We start from the raw sequence: 19,707 nt of genomic DNA on the forward strand, positions 1-19,707 counted from the left end.
TGAGAATTAAGTGAGGAAATGAGCGTAAAAACCCCTTTATAATTTTGTTACATGCGCAACAGACCCAAGGCAGAAGCTCCGATGTGACCACACAGGGTGGCAGAGAGGTCACAGTGTTCTCTCCATTCAGTAGCATTAACTTTCTAGTTATTGACTGTATTTGGCCATTTCTAAAATGTACAAGGATTCCTTTTTCATATTTCAACATCTTTGAATTAAAATGACTGTGCCCTACTGTTGCCATCAGCCAGGTGGCAGTCACACCATAGCTGTCACTAAGTACATGCTTGCAAACTTGGTCAGTATTCCTGAGGTATTAAAACCCTTTGGTGATTCAGTCAAGGAACCACTGAAGGATGGGTCAAGGAAGAAATGTGAGCCCCACGCTGCCTGAAAGCTTTCATGGACACCTCATGGTAGGAGCAAGAATGCACCAGAATTGGTCTAGATGCTTACAAACAGTTCACACTGTTAAAGGCCTTCTTTCTCCATATAGAGCCCAAATCTACCTACCTCCAAGTCTGGTTATGCCTTTTAGAGATACACAGGCAAACCTAATTCTACTCAGCTAAGCCAGCGGTTCTCAAGCCAGGCTGGACATTTAAATAAATTAGTGAGTTTTTAAATGCTGATACCTGAGCTCCACTCCATATCAATTCCATAAGGAGCCCTAGCGGTCGGCTCGACATTTGTATTTTTAAAAGCCTTACCCCAGAATTTCTAATTTAATGGCCCACCGAGAAAACCCTTTCCTTACCACCCCAAGGAACCATCGCTTCCTCCTCCATCTCCAAAAGCAGTGGGTCTCAACACAGGCGGCACATTAGAGACATCTGAAGAACACTGAAAATGCCCGATGCCCTGGCTGTACCCCAAACCATTCATTCGGAATTTCTGGGCTAGGGTCCAGGCATCAGTAATTGCTAAAGTTCTCCAGGTGAACCCAGCGCACAGCCAAGCGAGAACCAGCGCCCTGACTCCTACAGCGCTCGACGGCAAATGCCTGCCTCCAGGAAGAGGGTCAACCCACACTGGCTTGAAGCTGCATCTATTTAAAACGTATTTACATAACCTGTGACTTACTTTCTGCCTCTCGGTATACAGTCGTCCCTCAGTATCCGTGGGGGTTGGTTCCAGGACCCCCAAGGTTACCAAAATCCTGCGACGCTCAACCCCTTAATCCGGCGTCCAAATCTGCGGGTTCCGCATCTGCAGATTCCTCATCTGCAGATTCAACCAACCGTGGATCGTGGATCCTAAACACAGTCAGCGGTTGGTTGAATCCGCGGATGCGAAACCGCAGATACGGAGGGCTGACGATATTTATATGCAAAACCCTTAGCGCTTACCTTTACCTCCTGGGCTAGGCATCTCTTCACCCCATTATAACACCTTACACATCATAGGTACTCGGTACTCGACAGAGAATGAGTAGATGGACAAACACATGGAAAGATAGACATTTATTTTATCAGGAACTTTCTGATCACGCGAATGCTGCAACTAATGTGGTGGTTTCAAAGATAAGGTAGAAGTAAGAAGATTCTGCAACTTGAAAATCATTACAAAATAATAGACTGGTCAAGTAGAGGTCTTGACTCCCGCCTTCCACCCCCCACCCCAAGCCAGAGGAAGAAACAAAAATACAAGAAGGAAAGAACTCGAAGGAAATAACTCTAAGGTAAGGCCACAGGCCACAGCAACGCACTGTTTATTTCCTGGTACATTGGGGGGGGGGGGTGGCCGGGACGCGGACAGAGGGTGGTGCCAAAAATTCAGTAAAGTTCCGATAGCTTTATTACATAGACACAGCTTTAAAAAGTAACACATAGCCCTTGTCGAAGCTGCTGCTACATAGGATTTAAATAAAGGAAGCTGAGTCTTCAGAATCTGGCCATCTACAAAGGAGTATCATCTGTCACCTTCAAAATACCATTTCTGAGCTATTACCTGGGGAGAGGTTTGGGTTTTGGTTTTTTCCCTGCATCCTAGACTTCCACCGTTAATTCAGTAATCTTAATATAGCCTTTGTTTTAAAATAATGTTCACAGAGAGTTCCTGAAAAATAGCCTGAGGCACGACCCAACAGTCGAATTCCTAATAAAGCTGCGTTGGATGAGAGCACGCATGCCTGACGGGTGTGTTACTGCGCCCCCGGGCCCGCCACCTGCTCCAGGGCCCGCGTGTCCTCTGCCGGCGGTTCGGGGCGGTCCAACATGGTGGAAGAGTCCTTCCTGGGATTCCCAGTTACCAACATCCAGTGGTTCTTCGGCTTTTCGACTCTGTGTGAATCCAGGTATGTGTGAGCGGCGACCTCTGCTTCCTTTCCAAAATAGGTTCTGGGGCAAGAAAGAATTAACACTGATTGGAAGTGGAATTACAACCCTCTGTAAACTGTTCATTTCATCTCAAAAGCACCTAAATCAGCAGACTGCTGTGTAAAGCCCTTGCGGGGTCTCTAAAACACAGTGTTTGCCGGCAAGTTTCACCCTATTTGGGCAAGGATCCCATTAGAGCTAAAATCTTCTGTGGGGAAGGACTCATATAATACAAAGGGCTCTTACAGGCTTTTTCCCACGGTCAGAGTTCTACATAGTGATATTTCGTCATCGAAGAACTTTTTGTGTGTGTAGTCAGCCCCTTTAAACTGAGCTTCTTTGCCTGTATTCACAGACCCCACGCCCAAGCATGGCGTTTTACTGTCGCCTGCAACACAGTACCTTAAGAAAAGATGCCGGTGGGCCACCAGCCCGCGATTGGTGTGGCAGTGATTGATGAGAATTTTTGCATTTGCCTTTGAAGATAAAGAAAGTATGTTATTTGCATTATGAATTAAGGCCTCCATTTTCCTAAAAGCAAAAATTTGGAAATATACTATATATTCATTTACATAGATACATGTGGAATAACCTAGAAGCCAAACCATAATGGATTAATTAGAAACATGATTGTAGATACACCTATGATGGAACATTATACAATCATTCAAAGTCATATTGGAGAAGATCTTGGACAACTTGAAATATGGTTTGTGGTGTTTTTAAGTGGAAAAAATAAGGGTATTCCTGATGTCCTGTTTTTTGGGTTTTTTTTTTTTTCGGTGGGGGAGGTAATTCAGTTCACTTATTTATTTTTTCATAGAGGAAGTACTGGGGATTGAACCCAGGACCTCATGCATGCTAAGCATGTACACTACCACTGAGCTATACCCTCCCCCACCATGTCCTATTTTTTAAATTAAATTTAAATTTAAAAAAATAAACATATGCATGGGAAAAGAAATAACAGTGGCTTTCTCTGGAAGGTGGGACTACTGGTAATCTTCATGTTATTTTTTTATTTCTCTGACTTTCCTTAGGCAAATATATATTATGTTTATAATCAGAAAGTAAAAGACATATTATTTCAAAATCCTGCCTCATGTAAGCTAAAAGCTGAGCAAAATGGGGAAAAGCAGCCTCTGACATCTGGGAGTTGGCCTGGCAGCCAAGGCTGCGCGTTAGTGGTCTCCAGTGAAATGTAATTTCACACCATGCCCACATCAGACAAGGCCACGCTGCGGCCATGGTGGGTCAAGACAAAAAGAAGACCACTTTGTGATCATGTCTGAACACAGCAAAAACATGAGCACTGTCCAAGCCACAAAGTATCAAATGTCCTCCCCTCCCTGCGAATAGGAATGTCTGCTCCCTCCTTACTAATGACAGCTTGCGCTGTGCTCTGGCCTGCCCTCTATAGATAAGATGTAGTGAGGTACCCTGCTTCCTGACACCATCCGATCCAGGGCAAAGCCCCACTTCCTGGGACCCTCCCTAAAATCTCCCAACCACAGCCCCAAATCTATAATATGTCCTTTCTGACAGCCTCTTACTTAAACACCCCAGTTTTCCATGGTGCACATTCTTCATCACTGCAGCCAGTACTAAAGCCCACTCATTTGACCACAGATGCTCCTGATGGTCTCTGGCCAGTCCTCGAAACAGCTCAGTGCCCACCAGACCTGCCTTCCCATTGGGACACTGTCTCAGGTTCCCGTCCCTCAGGGCCCAGGGTCCTGAGAAAATGTCCAGCAATGACAGTCTCTTTAGAAATGAGGACCTAACAGAGGCCTGGAAGAAAGCAGTGTCATAATCCTTACAATTTCAGGGGACTGGTTCTCAGCCTGATCTCAGTTTTTATAAAGCTCTATAGGTGATTCTACGTGCAGTCAGAGGAGCAAAGCACCACAGCAGGAGGCTGCCACCAGGCAAAACAGCGCTTTCCAAGCTTGAGTTACAAATGAAAAAGGGAGAGTGAAAGTACATAGAGCTCATAAGGCATTGGAGCCATGACAAGCCACTGTTTTACACACAGGAGCAAATCACATCCATTTCATAGCATGAGCGCACACGTATCTCTTCCCCAGGCTGTGCTCACCGGAATGGGGAAGCCTTCATATTCCAGGCGTAGCTGGGGGTCGGGGAAGGCAGCCTGCCAGCAGTTCAGGTAGGAGTCCTCATCTGTCAGGTACACTTCCTGGAGCCAAGACCTCTTCGATGACCTCATCAGGGTCCTGTGGTCACTTGACAAATATAACTGAAAACAACAGCAAGCAGATGAACTACATCATAGCTACTCGAAAAGCTGGGGAAGAAAGAAGCTGTCCACTGGTGGGACCACAAGTGTGTTCAAAAGCAGTTTTCAAAAGGGAACCCTCCTACACAGCTGGTGGGAATGTAATTTGGTGCAGCCACTATGGAAAACAGCATGGAGATTCATTAAAAAACTAAAACTAGAGTTACCATATGATTCAGGAATCCCACTCTTGGGCATATATCAGGAGAAAACTCTAATTCAACAAGACACATACAACCTGTTGTTCACAGCAGCACTATTTACAATAGCCAAGACATGGAAGCAACCTCAATGTCCATCAACAGATGATAGGATAAAGAAGATGTGGTGTATATATAGTCAATGGAATACTACTCAGCCATAAAAAATGAAATAGTGTCATTTGCAGCAATGTGGGTGGACATAGAGATTGCCACAGTAAGTGAAGTAAGTCAGACAGAGAAAGACAAATAACATATGATATCACTTATATGTGGAATCTAAAAAGTGACACAAATGAACTTATTTACAAAACAGAAACAGACTCATAGACATAGAAAATAAACTTACGGGGAGTGGAAAGGGATAAATTGGGAGTTCGAGATTCGCAGATGCTAATTAATATAGCTAAAATAGATAAACAAGTTCATACTATATAGTGAACTATATTCAATATCTTGTAGTAACTTATGGTGAAAAGAATATGAAAACAAATATATGTATGTTCATGTATGACTGAAGCATTGTGCTATACACCAGAAGTTAACATAACATTGTAAACTGACTATACTTAAATAAAAATATATATATACAAAACAAAACAAAAATAAAATAAAATAAACTTATGGTTACCATAGGAGAAAGGGAGAGGGGATAAATTAGGAGTTTGGGATTAACAGATATACATTACCATATATAAAACAAACAACAAGGACCTACTGTACAGCACAGCAAACTATACTCAATAGCTTGTAATAACCTATAATGGAAAAGAATCTGAAAAAGAATATATATATGTGTGTGTGTGTATAACTGAATCACCCTGCTGTACACCTGAAACTAACACAACATTGCAAATCAACTAGACTTCAATTTTTAAAAAGCAGTTTTCAAAACCCCTGTTCTTCACTGATTGTGTGAGAACACTCAGTTTTCCTCTCCCTCAGAAATGCTATCTCAGAACGCTGAGACCACCCGCCCCACAGCACCTCAAGGTGCTCCTCCTTCCTTTGAATACCAGACTCAGACCGCCTTTCCTTCTCGTGCATGACTCCTCTTTTTCAGAGCATTGGGCCTGGATCAGTATTTTACTCATTATAAATAATGTTGCATGAAAATTATTGCGTGAAGTGAAGTTCTCTTAAAGCCAACACTAGCACAGCTGATATGCATATGTGAGCCTCCGAGGGGGCCTCGGCCCCTCTGGAATTAATGTCCACACTTGGAACTTATGTCAGTGATCTGGCTGCCCATAACTTTGCCAAGAGCCACCCCATCCTGCTGAAAAGTCGGAAATGTTAATTTCTCGTTGGCTGTTTGCTGACTCACCTTCACCCTGAACGTGGTGGTGGTTTCTGCATATTTTGACAGGTTGTCATTAAACACCTTTTATACGCAAAGCTGTGCCGTAAAGTGCTATGAGGGAGGCAGAAATGAGTTACTGCCCTCAAGAGGTTTTCCAACTAGCAGGAGAGATGACTGAGCATAGAAATGGGAAACACTTGTAGGTGTGGCCATCCAGCAGGCACGCAAAGAGCTGGAGGAGGGCAGCAGTGAGAACACATGCTCTCCCAGGGCTCAGGAAAGACTCCGAGGAGGGGGTGATACAGTACCAGGGAGCCAGAGAGGACGAGCGTGGACAGGGAGGGTGGGCACATATTACAGAGGGCTTGAAGGCTACAGTAAACAGCAGCACTGAATTCAGAGGGCCGTGGAGAGGTGCCACTGACTTCTCAATGAGATGAGAGCTGAGCAGAGCTGAGCTCTAAAGGATCAGTTTAACAGCACCCTGCTAGCATGGGATGAAATCAGGATAGACTAAAGCAATCAAGCCACAGGGTCCTGGACTGAGGTACCGGCATTGGGAACAAAAAGACAGGCCTAGTCGCATTATGAAAGGAGAGCCATGGGACTTGACAATTAGCTGGATGTGAGGCGGAAAGAGATGGGTCCAGGATACACTATGGCTTTGGCCCTGGCTGATGCGGAGAATGACAGTGCCAGTCAGAGCATCAAGAAAACCGGGACCTCAAATGGCAAGTAATATCTATCTCAGACCACAAACTTTGTTAATATAAAGAAAAATAATAATAAAATCAGGAACAAATCTAGAAGGCCTCTATCACCAGATTTTTTTATAAATACCCCGAGGTGCCTGCTAATTCGAAGACAAGGAACAGAAATAAGAGATGTGAGAACTTAAGAGATAAAAGTGTCGTCATTTCAAGATGAACTGACTGACTGCATACCTAGGAGTCATAAGAGAATCAACTAGAATTAATAAGAGTAAGTGACTTCATCAAAGGTGAGTATAAAAATCAACGTCTTTCTTATATTTTTGCTGCAACTGTCAAAAGGGCTTCCCTTCAACAGCTTCCAAAATAGAAGATACCAAGGAATAAACTTGACCAGACCAGTGTAAGATCTGTGTGAAGAAAACCACAAAACTCTAAAGAGATATAAAGGAATAATTGAATAAACGGAGAGACATCTTGGAAGAACAAATATTGTAAAGCTACCAAATATGTGAGTTTTCTTAATTGTACAAATGCCAATCAAAATGCCAAGCGATTTTCTTCCCCCATGGGGGCAGAGGGACTTGAAAAAAATTATTACTATGTTTAACTGAAAGATCAATTCCTGACATAAATTCAGACAAAGAAGTGTAATGAGAAGGAACTCGTCTTACAAGTTGTCGAAGTGTATCGTAAAGCTATAGTCCTAGAATAAAAATGAACATCTCCAGTTCAATGGATCCAAATAAGAAGCTTAGAAACAACCATATATGCTAATTTAATATATGCAGCGTGTCAGTGAAGAAAGGAATCACTAGTCGAGAAATAACACGATATGACTGACTAGTCACTTGGGGGAAATTTAGATGTTCACATAAACCCCTTATCAAGATAAATCCCAAGTGGATGAAAGAATAGACTTAAGCAATAGTTAAACTCCAGACATCTAAAAATTAACACAAGTTCTTTTTATCATATCTTTGGAGCAGACTTCAAAGGATCTGAGAGATGGAAGGAATGACAAAGAAAAGCACTGAAAGACTTTACTCAAAAATTGATTAAAACAACTGCAACTTAAAAGCCAAGTAACAAATGGGAGGAAATACTGGCAACAAACATGATGAGATTTTCCAATCTGTGGAAGAGCAGATATGGAAACCCAAGTCAATGAGCAGGAAAGGGCAGATGATTTATAGGCGAGAGGAGACAGGAGATGGGAGAGAGAGGTGGGAAAAGGAGGAAGAAAAAAGGCGGAGAGAGACCAAGAAAAAAAAATCTAAATGTTGTAGTGCCTGTAATTTTCCCTATATTTTAAGACTTTTCTCTTTCCCTTTATAAAAGAAAACGAGCCAGAGGTTAGCAGTGCCAATCTCTGGATCAGACAGTGATGATTAACTCTCCTCTTTCAACAATTGGGCATTCCCTCTAATGGCCACATTTAAAATCAGGCTGCACATAAAATAGAACAAAATAATGCCATCTGCAGCAACGTGGATGGACCTGGAGATTGTCATTCTAAGTGAAGGAGGCCAGAAAGAGAAAGAAAAATACCATATGACATCACTTATATGTGGAATCTAAAAAAAAAAAAAAAAGACACACAAGAGCTTATTTACAAAACAGAAATGGACTCACAGACATAGAAAACACACTTATGGTTACCAGAGGGGAACAGGAGTGGGAAGGGATAAACTGGGAGTTCAAGATTTGCAGATACTAACTACTATATATAAAATAAGCAACAAGATTCTTCTGTATGGCACAGGGAACTATATTCAGTGTCTTGTAGTGACCTATAATGAAAAGGAAAATATGTATGTGTATGACTGAAACATTATGCTGTACGCCATTATTGCTGGACACAATAGTGTAAACTGACTACACTTCAATTTTAAAAAAGGACTAAAAAAATAAAATCAGGCTACAGCTTATCATCTATGGTGTGTCAGAATTGAATTGCCAGCATTGGTTTTATTAGTGGTATAATAATAATAATAATAATAATAATAATAATAATAATAATAATAATAATAATAATAATAATAATAATAATAATAATAATAATAATAATGCCACATCATACAATAATGGAATCCCTGGTTCAATTAAAAATGTTGTGTAATACCAGCTCTGCCACTTAGTAGCCAAATGACTTGGAGCAAAATCACTTAACTTGTGCCTCCGTTTCCCCATCAGTAAAACAGGAGGACAATAGTCCCTACATCAAAGCTTTGTTGGGAGGAGTAAGTGAGTTAATGTATGTGAAGTACTTAAACATGTAGTAAGGCATAATAATCTCCATTGTATACATGAGAAAGACTCAAAAAGTTTAAATAACACCCAAAATCCCGTCCCATAGGCATGCATCTCAGCTGGAATTCAAACCACGTTCATCTGGTTCTATTACACCACCTAATCCCCAAGGTGGAGGTAAACAGCAAGGACTTATGCACCCTGAATTATGCAAATTTGTTAGCATTGGTGACATTAAACAGCTGTCAGATTATTATCATAGGATTCAGTTATTTAACTTACAAGTGGAGGTGGTATACATTTTTGCTTTATATCAACTGCACTACAAAAAGTTTTTTTTTTTATTCTTTAGCTTGCAAGGATGTATTTTTGTAATTTGTGACATTAGAAGGGAGGAATTGCCCCAAAAATGCCTTGGAGAAGCTGTAGGCTGAAACCATAAAGAAGCCAGAGATGGAGCCCACATCTCTAGGGTTCTCTGTCCACTTCAGTAAATAGCCATCAGCCCACGTGGAAACAAAAATGGCGGGTCCAAAGTAGACGTGCAATTCGATGACTCACCATTCTGCCTTCAAATCCTCCTGCTATCCCGAGGCGAAAGTTCTGCCCGTATCTGAGGACTTGACCAATGACCTCTCCAGCTGCACTGTCAGTGGAGGACGAGCATAATGTAAATTCTCTGTGTTGGGATCATTCTACAGCTCTATTTTTTGTGTATGCAGTTTTGTTCATAGTTTTCTTAATAACATCTATTCATGGACTGTAACTGAAGTAAGTCACTAACCAAAAGGTGTTTTCTTTGGGTCTTCAAATCTTGCTGGCACCTAGTCTCTGCCTCCCAACATAGTCAGACACGGAACGTTCCCGCTTGGTGAGCCTAGGGTGGACTGAGCACATCACACTGTCCTACACTAATGACCTGGGCTAAGTACACTGACATCTGTTTTTGAATTGAAGTATAATTGATAAATAATGTTGAGTTTAGTTTTAAGTGTATACATAGTGATTCAACACTTACGAAGGATTATGAGATGATCACCAGGATAAATGTAGCTACCATCTGTCACCATTTAAAATTATTATGGTATTTTTGACTATATTCCTTTTTCTGTACATGACAGCCCCAGTGCACTGACATCTTTAGAGAGAAACAAGGTAACACATTTGTAGGCATTTAGTACAGTCTTCCCTCTTAAACTTCCAGGAAACAGAAATTGTGATCAATTTTTAAGTTGTTTTAACATAAACCATCTGTATTCAAAAGAAATCTAAATTAAAGACTTAAAGGACTGGTTACATCGCTGTAATATAAACTTGCTGTCACAGCTTAGTAACAAGCTGAAAGCAACTGATTTTTAATTGTAATTATGTATCTATTCTCTAAGGATTTAAAAGCTCATTTTCAGAAATTCAAGTACATCTTTAGTGGACAACGAATTTTTAAGTAACAAATCCCACGTTCTGCCACCTTGCATTAAGCTATATATTTCTGATGTAGAAATAACATAGCAACATTAAAAACAATGAAAGCATTCAAATAAGCTCAGAGCATTCTGAAATGTTGCTAGGAAAACCCACTTTGCTTCTAGACAGCATGTGAATTTAACTTGCTGCATCCAATACCTTTGAATTAAGCATTTTGAATTGAACTCAAATTACTCATTATCCTGATGTTTAGAGTAAAGGGACTGTAGAGGCCCCTTGACAATAGTTCTCAAGATAAGAAAGCAAGATGAGCATCACAGAGAGTGTTCATATAACCTTTGCTGTAATCCCGGGGCATCCTTAAGCTACAAGTGAAAACTGGTATTTATGATGAAAATGAGATGGAAATTGAAGTATCTTTACCACAAAATGGTAAAAGTGTTTCTGCCAACCGGGATCTTGGTTTGAGATGCGCTCAGGCCACAGGGCACCTCTAAATCGTCACTCAGATGGACTTGCATTTCATCTGGGGTCATACACAGGCTCAGGTCCCCGCCCAGAAACAGATGAGCTTCTATCTCAGGATGGTCGGGATTCACAAGCATCACTTTGTCGCCATAGTGAACGTATCCATCTTCAGATACGGAAAGCTGCATCTACAATTTAAAAAGGAGTTTTAGAGAATTTTAAACATTGTTGGGTTTGTTTCTAAAGAGAAAAAATGGTATTTTTCCAAATGATAACTCACTAATGGAATTTTTGCTAGCTTAACATAACTCACGTGTAATTTCACAGACTTTTGAAAAAGAACACGAATTTCAAATTACCTGTCTCAAAAGGTTCTCTTTTAGTCTTCTGTTTCTCTGTATGAGAAGTTGTCCCTTATCCCTCTTTGCTAAGAAGTCTTTCATGAGCTCCTGGTTAAAGAGAAAATGAATGAAACCCAAAGAGTCAACAATCGTCCTGAATAATACAGATACTTAAGAGTTTTTAGGTCAAAAGTACATCAAGTTGAAAAGCAAAATTTAAGAACAGAAAAAGAAATGTGAGCATAGTGAGAAATGGTGGAAATTTTTTAGCATTACTTTAATATTTTCACTTCATTGTAGAATGTTTAGAAAAATGAGAAAGACACAAAAAAAGAAACATTACTTGTGATTACTCCAACAGGTGACAATCATGAGTAACCTTTGGAGGTCACGTGTGCCCCCTCATTGAGGTCTCTGCTAGCTGTGTGACGATGGACACTGGAAGGGGCCACCCCCACCCACCCAACTAGTTCCTAAAGGATGGCCCAGAGTCTTGTTAAGACCACCATACGCGCGACGACAAGGCCAGTAAAAGGGGCACTCAGGAGAGCATGTGTGACAAGTGAGGGGCGGCAGGGTTTCTGCTTGGAGCCTCCCTCCTCACCTGGGCCGCAGCTTGTGGGACTGCAAGTCTTTAGGAACAGGGGATGGGGGAACTTAGTGAGGCTGAGGCACAGGCAGGGGCCTTGAGAGTTTGGGAGGGAGGCCGAGGGATGCGTGTGAAGAGAACAAGGGCCTGAGACCTGCGTTTGCAGGACGACCAGCGCGATTCCTTGGGCGTCCAGAGCGGGGTGGGATTTTAGGGGCATTAGGTATGTGCTGGGTGAGAAAGGAGCGTTGGGATGTTCAAAGCAGGGGCGTGCATTTAGGCGGGACTTGGGAGTCCTGGGCTGTGGGCGGGCAGCGCCCAGCCACGCCCGCCGTACCTCCTCCAGGTAGACGTCCTCGTTCCAGTTGCCCATCCGGACTCGTGGACCGTACAGGTTCCGCGCCATCGTCCCCAGCTCTCCGGCGAACAGGCTTCCGCGGGCCAGCGCCTGTGTTAGCGTGCCCGTCGCCATGGCGACCCAGCCCCGTGCGATTGGCCAAGGTCCGGGACCCTGCTGGCCAATAAGTGACAACACACGAGTCGCGCTGGGTACTGGCGCGGCCCCGTTCCAGGGGCTGTCACCGCCCTCCACCCCCACACCTCGCCCAACTTCCACCCTAAGGGTTTTCTGGAATTTAATTGCAAAGAAGGCAAGAGAAAAACTCAAGCCTACAGACCTCATTGTCCTCAGTGCTCGCTATAGAGAAATTTTTAACTTTTTTTCTTTTAAAATTTAAACGAAAATTGCTTTTAAGTAGAGTATCCCTTGCTTCGGGGGACAGCGAAGAGGAGTTTTGAAATGGAAGCATATGTTGCTTGCAGCCTATTTTTATAATCAGCAGCAGCAGCATTTTCAGCCTCATCGTAAGACAATACATGCTCCGTGTGGAAATTTGGAAACCAAAATGACACAGAAGGAAGGAGGCAGGGAGAATGACTCAAAACTTCACCGCCTCCAAAGTAAGAAATACATCATGTTAGCATATTTGTTTAAATGTTTCTGAGGTGGTCCTCATTTTCACAGACTTTACAGCATTCCTCCTCCCTCTCCCAGTCTCCAAGTGCAGGGACAAGCCTATGATCTGCAAGAACTCTTGATAAAACCAGAATACGCTGGAGCCAACATTTTTTAAACAAAATACAGTTTTATGAGTAAGTAAACAGTTACCGCAGAACTCCCTGGAGCTTGAGGCTGGTTGAATGCGTTCAGTAATGCACCTTTATTTAGTTTCTTCTAAGACAGGGCAGAAGTGAAAGACAGTGGGACCTTTCTTCCCTTCAGCAACCCCAGTCTAAAGAGAAGAGAATTCGCAAAAACAAATTACTTCATGAAGAATGGAATGAGTGCGATTACAGCTGTGCCAATGAAGGGCCACGGGAGTTTAAAGAAAGATTCATTTCTACCTTGGGGGATGGTGAGAAGGAGAGTGGAGAGAACTATGTGCGGTGATTGAGGGAAGGGGGACTTTGGAGCCGAACTTGGACTTGAGCTGGCAGGCTGCAGGGTGGAGCACAAATGAATTCCCTTACTTCTTAGAACATGTTTATAACAGTTGCTTTGAAGTCTTTGCCTACTAAGTCCGACAGTTGGGCCCTCTCACAGCCTGCTCTTTTCCCTGGGTATGGGTCACATCTTCCTGTTTATTTGCAGGTCTCATAATTTTTTGTTGAAAACTGAACATTTTAGATAACATATTTTAGGAACTCTGTATACTGATTCCCACCCCCCAGTGCCTGTTGCTGGCTTATGCATCTGTGTACCTGTTTCGTGACTTTGGCTAGACTGTTAGGTGAGGTCTATTCCCCAACAGTGTGTTGTTGTCTGATGCTATTCTTTGTTCTGGGGTTTTTTGGGGGGGGGGCAGGTAATTCAATTTATTTGTTTTTATTTTTTATTGAAGGTACTGGGGACTGAACCCAGGATCTCCTGCATGCTAGGCATGTGCTCCACCACTGAGCTATACCTTCCTCCTGCTCTGATGCCATTCTTCAGGGGAACAGCCTTGAACATGCACAGGGTCCCCTGACCCTCTAAATAAATCCTAATATGATAAACAAAGTAACATAAAGAAGCCTCTCACAACTTAACAACACAGGAGAGTTTAAAAGTCAGGTGATAATAATAAAACTATAAACATACAAGGAGGCGTTCTTTTTTTTTTTAACTAATTTTTACTTTCATTTGTGAAAATTGTAAAATCTTTCTGTTATTGTAATTATAGTATATTTTATTTTCACTTTCCTCAAACCCCCTCAAAGTTAAGACTAAAATAGAAGTGCACACATACATCGCTAGTCTCTGAGTAATTTACTCAGGTCACTATATAGCAATAAATATCTTTTTAAATTAGGACACCATCTCCTCCCTTTTATGGTTATTGTGACTTTGACATAAACCAGGTATACACTGGAAAACTCATTTGCTATTTTTTTTCATGATTTGATGAGGCTCTTGGAAAAATTTAATTGGAGCCTTTTGTTACTTACTTGTGAAACATCTGGCAGGGAAAGAAAAGCCAAAGAAATACTTGGACGTGATCATCTTGAGAAAAGTAGGAGAAAGTTCAGATATTGAGAAAGAGAAATGAGAGTTATCATCCTAGAAGCAAGGAACTTCCAGGCGGTGGAAAATAAGTTTTCAAGTCCTCATTGGACAAGAAACACGGTAGGTCATCACTGTGTCTTAAAGAAAAAAAAATGGAACTGAATCACTCAGCTTGTGCAAGCATTTTTTTCCCTGAGCCTCAGTATCTTCATCAATAAAAACGGTTAAGGATTATTTTACTGATAACTCTGTAGGAAGCATTTCTGGTCTGTTAATGGAGATGGGAGGGGGAAAGAGCTCTGCTGTGTGTGAGTCTGAGAAACGCTGGGTTAAACAGCTGTCCTTGGCGCAGCCCTTTTCAGAGCCTTGAATGTAATGGCTCTCACTATAAATCCACAGAAAGGTAACACAAACAGCGTCGCCCGAGCTAAGTTCACCATGGAATACATTTTTTAAGGCTCATCTTCTAAGAACAATTTTTTAAGAACTCTGACGCAGAGATTTTGTGAGGCTCCAATGACATAATGTGAAAAACAGGTAGGATTTGGACGCGGAGATCAAAGAATCAAGGTAAGCACTTGCCAGACAGAGGCAGCAGGATGCGGCCAGGCACGGAAGCAGAGAAGCTGGAGCTTCTAGGGGCCAGAAAGGAGCACATGGCAATGCACACGAGTGGGGAGAAGATGGGGAGGGATCTGTGGGACCAAGTCCAGAGCTGTGGATTTTCCCCTTTAAGTTGAAGAAAGCATGACAGTTTCAAAAGAGGAAACCGCCAAAGGGCAGAACTGAGCTTTGGAAGTTTGCTGGGGCTACAGGCTGTGGGCTTCAGGCAGAAGGGCCAGGTAGGGGCGGGGGCAGGAAGCTGGGTTAGGAGACAGCCTGGGGAGAGGTGATGGGTGTGCTTGAGTAGATGGGCAGAAATGAATGATAAAACAGCTCAAGTCAGGATGGTGAGCACTTGGAAAATGACTGGGGATGGGGGTGGGGATCAGGGGACTCCATCCTATTGTTCATCCAACAAGTGTCACCGAGCCCAAACCCTGTGCTCAGGGATGAACAAGGGAACCACGGGCCCTGCCTTCGTGGAGAGTCAGAAGGAGGACACAATTCTGAGCAAGTCCATACAGAGGTGAACATGGTGCCAAGCAGCCAATGCGGGAAAGACTCCTCCAAAAGGATGTTGGCAAGTGTTTTCCCCCTAAATAACTGTCCTTTGACAAAGTAGGTAGACTCCCAAAAGTTCTGATAGAACTGCATCATTGTTTTGTTAGTATCTTATCTATTCGCTCCTCTCCAAAGACCGGAGGGTGGTGTCTGCCGGGGAAAGGGTCTCCCCGTCTTTTTTGCCTCCATCTGTTTTCCCTTCTGGTCACATCAGACCCCTGGGGAACAGACCACCAACACTGCACTTGTAAATACAGCATCAGAGCTCAGCCTTCACCCCAGGGGCAAGCCTGTGGGACTAGGAGCTCTCTGTCCTTCCTTATTGCTCTTGGCGATCTTGCAGGAAATCAGGAGTCCCCCTCCATCAAAGCTGGCCTCTTGAGTGATAGGCTGGCAAGTGCTCTGACGTCCTGATAGCAGGGGACACTTCCTTCTGTTTACAATCCTGACTTCTGAGGAGGGTGTGCTCTGTTTTACTCATCTCCCCGGTGGGTCTGGAAACTCTAAGGTGGCCCCAGGACAAGGTCTGGCAGCAGGAGCCAGGAAAAGCCAAACTGTCTGCCTAAGAGAGCAAGAAGAAAGCAAGTTTCCCAGTGCCCAGAGGAAGGGGTGACCAGCAGGACAGAAGCTCTCTGGGGAGGACTTTGGACTTCCCACAGACATGGAATTGGGGCTGCCAGCCATCTTTTCTGGACCACAAAGAGCAAGGAGGATGTTTAGCTTCCAGGAGTGTCTTTCTCTTTTAAAATCACCAGAAACTAATTTCAAACCTTTTTCCCCCTTTTAAAGTGAGGGAAGTGGGGGGAAGCTATAGTTCCATGGTAGAGAGCATGCTTAACATGCATGAGGTCCTGGGTTCAATCCCCAGTGCCTCCATTAAAATAAACAAACAAACAAACAAACTTAATTACCCCCCAAAAATAAATTAATTACATTTAAAAAATAAAGTGAGGGAGCCCCCCTTTTCCAACAAAAGCAAGACCAAACTGAATTACATAAAACAGATGCAAATAGCGAGCCCCCAGACGTCCATCGTGCCCCACGGGGGTCACTAAGCATCTACAGAGCCTAGTTTGAAAAACCACTAATCTAGTTTGTCCCACGCCTAATTTTACAGGTGATGAAATTGAGGCTTACAGAGTGGGACTCCACTACGCAGTGCCTGGAGTTCTTGGGGAGGAAAATCAGGGGCTGGAATCGATGTCACTTACCTCGCAGCCCAGGGCTCTTTCTGCTTCCCAGCCCTCACCAGTCCCTGTCCGTGGGACCACTCATCTGTTGATCACTGATTCATTAATCTTGCCTTCCTGGTCAAAAGAAAGTTCTGGCTTTTTGTCCAATTCAGAAAGATACAAATAGAAGCATTTCACACATTGAGGGCAAGGTTAAAAATGCAACAAGGATTAATTTGTTTGGGTCCATTTCTACTATTCTTTTGCTATGTGAAAGCCAGTAATTACAAACATGCTCTGGGAGCGAGACAACCATGCAGACACTTCCAGTACAACGGGACACAGTTAAGAAGTGAGCCGGTTCCAGGAAACTCTGGGGGGGCGTCAATGTAAAGACACATTTCCTCAAACCGTCAGCATTTCCAGTTCCTTTTTATCGGCTGGGAAAAGATACAGTGCCCCTTCGGTTCACAAATGAGGAAACGGAAGCACAGAGAGCTTATGGGAAATATTCAAGTTAGCATCAGAGCCAGAACTAAAACCCACCTCAAGAGTACAGGAAGAGAGGAGGAAGAAAGAAAGGAGAGAAAACAGAGAAAAATATGGTGTTGTATCTTCATAGCATTCCCAGGTGTCCCACCACCCTTGCACATATCATTTCATGTGGGTACCACCATTCCAGGAGGATGGAAAATCATTCTACCCTCCATGGCCAGCTCTGTGATCTGAAATGCAAGCTCTGGAGTCAAACAGTCCTAGTTCAAGTCCCAGAACTAACCACCTGCAGGCTGTGTAACCCTCAGGCAAAGTCACGACCTCTCCTTGACTCAGTTTCCCCACCTGTGAAATGAGGAAATAATAATACCCATTTCTTATGGTTATTGTGAGGCATAAACGGGACTGTGCGTGTAACACCCTTGGCACAGTGCCTAGGACGTAAGTAAGCACTCAGTAGAAACTGCTACTCATCTTTTTGGGAAGACTGACATCAAGAGTGGCTTAACCAAGGAGTCTTCTGTTTGCTAGACTCATAAGTTTGGAGTTCAAGGGAGATATCATTTCGCAAATGGAAAAACAAGACCAGCCAGGGAAAGAGAAGTGTCTACAGTCAGACAGCTAGTGACCCCAGGACTCCTCCTAATTTCCTCCGTTAGACTCTGAGGCGCCAAGTCAGAAGCGGGGAGGTGAAGCGTGTATGTAATTCACAAATAGACAGTGATGGAGGTAATGCTGAACCTCAGAGCTCTGCGTGGTAGAAACATTCTGTATGGGGGAGTTCATTATCTATAAAGGCATCATTCTCCCCTGTCCTAGGGTGAGATCCATGGGCCAGGAGGGTGGCCTGAACTGCCCAAAAACACAAAGCCAGGGCCAGTGCCTGGCCCTGGGTAGAGCCCTGGACTCACTGCCTTCAAGTCCAATGCTCCCTGAATCATACAACTGTCACACCCTCCAGGAAATGGAGAGAGAAGTTACATGCACAACAATCCTTGGGTTGTCAAATTTCTGTTTCTAATGTCCTTCTAGGGACTTCTGTGAGTTACACTAAATGGTGGCTTCAACTAAGGCAGGGACACGCTATTTATCAAAATCTGATGAACACCCTGAGAATGTCTGGGAAGCCTTCTCATCTGCTGCTGTTGAAACTGCAGCCATGATTCTGGAAGGCAATTTTGCATGACATTATCAAAAGCCTGAAAAATAAATGTACTACATATCTCTAGGATATTGTACCAAGATGTTTATTTTAACCGGAAAAAAATGGCAAGGAACCCACAACTCAAATGTCCCATAATAACGGGTTGTTTCAGTAAATCATAGAGGATGTATGTTTTGGAAGGCTATGCGACTAATAAAAATCATGGCATAAGAGCAATATTTAACGATTTGGGAGATGTTCACAATATAGTAAGTTAAAGTGAGTTTGCCAAGAGTCTTGTAAGATGTAAGTTTTATAATGTGAGACATCCATTTTAAATGAGTATTTTAATGTATTAAAAAGAGTTTAAAATGTGCATTCATAGGAAAAAGTAATATAGTTTATAAACATATCATGATCCATGTGTACAGTCATATGTAAATATGCACACATGCGACACATAAAACACCATGTATAATCATACGCATGTGTCATCTACATAATTTATACATATATAATCTATACACATATATAGACTATACATTCATAGCTGATGGGGAGGGGGTATCAGGTTTTCCACATGAGCATGCATTTTTTTTTTTTCCTGGAATGAGCATGCAATTTTTTTGTAATCATAAAAACAAAACTCTGAAGCCCTTCTGGCCCAGTGGCGTTCCACACCTAAACTAAAGCTCCGACCTGTGTCACAACAGGAGGTAAAACGTCTCAGTGGGTCAAGAAGTTGGGACCACGAATCGGAGCCAATTTTCTGCTCGAACCCCTCCAAGCACCTCACTTAGCGATATCTGCAGCTTTTTTACAGTCCCGTTGGACCTTTTCTCATGCTCATTGGTAGTTTGTCATCCAGAAGTGCTTGTGAGGACAAGGTCTTTTCTGACCTTTCTTTGGAGGGGAGCTTTATAACATAATTGGGCAACTGCGCCCTCGTGTGGCACCTCATGGGTACAGGTTTTTGTCCTTAAGGAAAATGTTAGTGTCTACTGTGTCTACAGACAGAGACAAGATGGCCTATGGGCTCAGGACGGGAGACCCTGGTTTACAAGTGGGTCTCTGATCCCAAAGGGAGCTGCTAAATTGGGCTTCTAGAAATTATAAAGCATCTTCCCTAGAAATGATAAACACTGGGATTAAGAATCAGTCAAATGTCAAAAGCCTACTAAATCGTTGTCTACTTGTAATAGTCTCAGCTTCCTCTCCTGTAACACTGTTTTGCATCATGTTCTAAGAGGACCAGAATATATGAGGTTTCCCAACGGGATGCTT

General features: G+C 42.9%; 1 protein-coding gene across 2 annotated transcripts; it reads right to left on the reverse strand.

Moving 5' to 3' along the window:
• Positions 1-1,779: 1,779 nt before the first annotated feature.
• CFAP161 (cilia and flagella associated protein 161) lies at positions 1,780-12,913 on the reverse strand. 2 transcript variants are annotated; one of them, XM_010955152.3, is made up of 8 exons: positions 12,581-12,913; positions 12,241-12,414; positions 11,333-11,422; positions 10,929-11,161; positions 9,642-9,726; positions 4,417-4,575; positions 2,721-2,794; positions 1,780-2,339 (listed from the first exon to the last, which is right to left on the reverse strand). In XM_010955152.3, the coding sequence occupies exons 1-8, from the start codon at positions 12,779-12,781 to the stop codon at positions 2,144-2,146; spliced, it is 1,212 nt and encodes a 403-aa protein (XP_010953454.2). In that variant the 5' UTR covers positions 12,782-12,913; the 3' UTR covers positions 1,780-2,143. The 2 variants fall into 2 exon arrangements, with proteins under 2 accessions (XP_010953454.2, XP_074210324.1); XM_074354223.1 differs by lacking the exon at positions 12,581-12,913 and having other exon boundaries at positions 12,241-12,401.
• Positions 12,914-19,707: the final 6,794 nt, after the last annotated feature.

Source organism: Camelus bactrianus, chromosome 27 (genome assembly GCF_048773025.1).
Source record: "Camelus bactrianus isolate YW-2024 breed Bactrian camel chromosome 27, ASM4877302v1, whole genome shotgun sequence".
Classification (NCBI taxonomy): Eukaryota; Metazoa; Chordata; class Mammalia; order Artiodactyla; family Camelidae; genus Camelus; species Camelus bactrianus.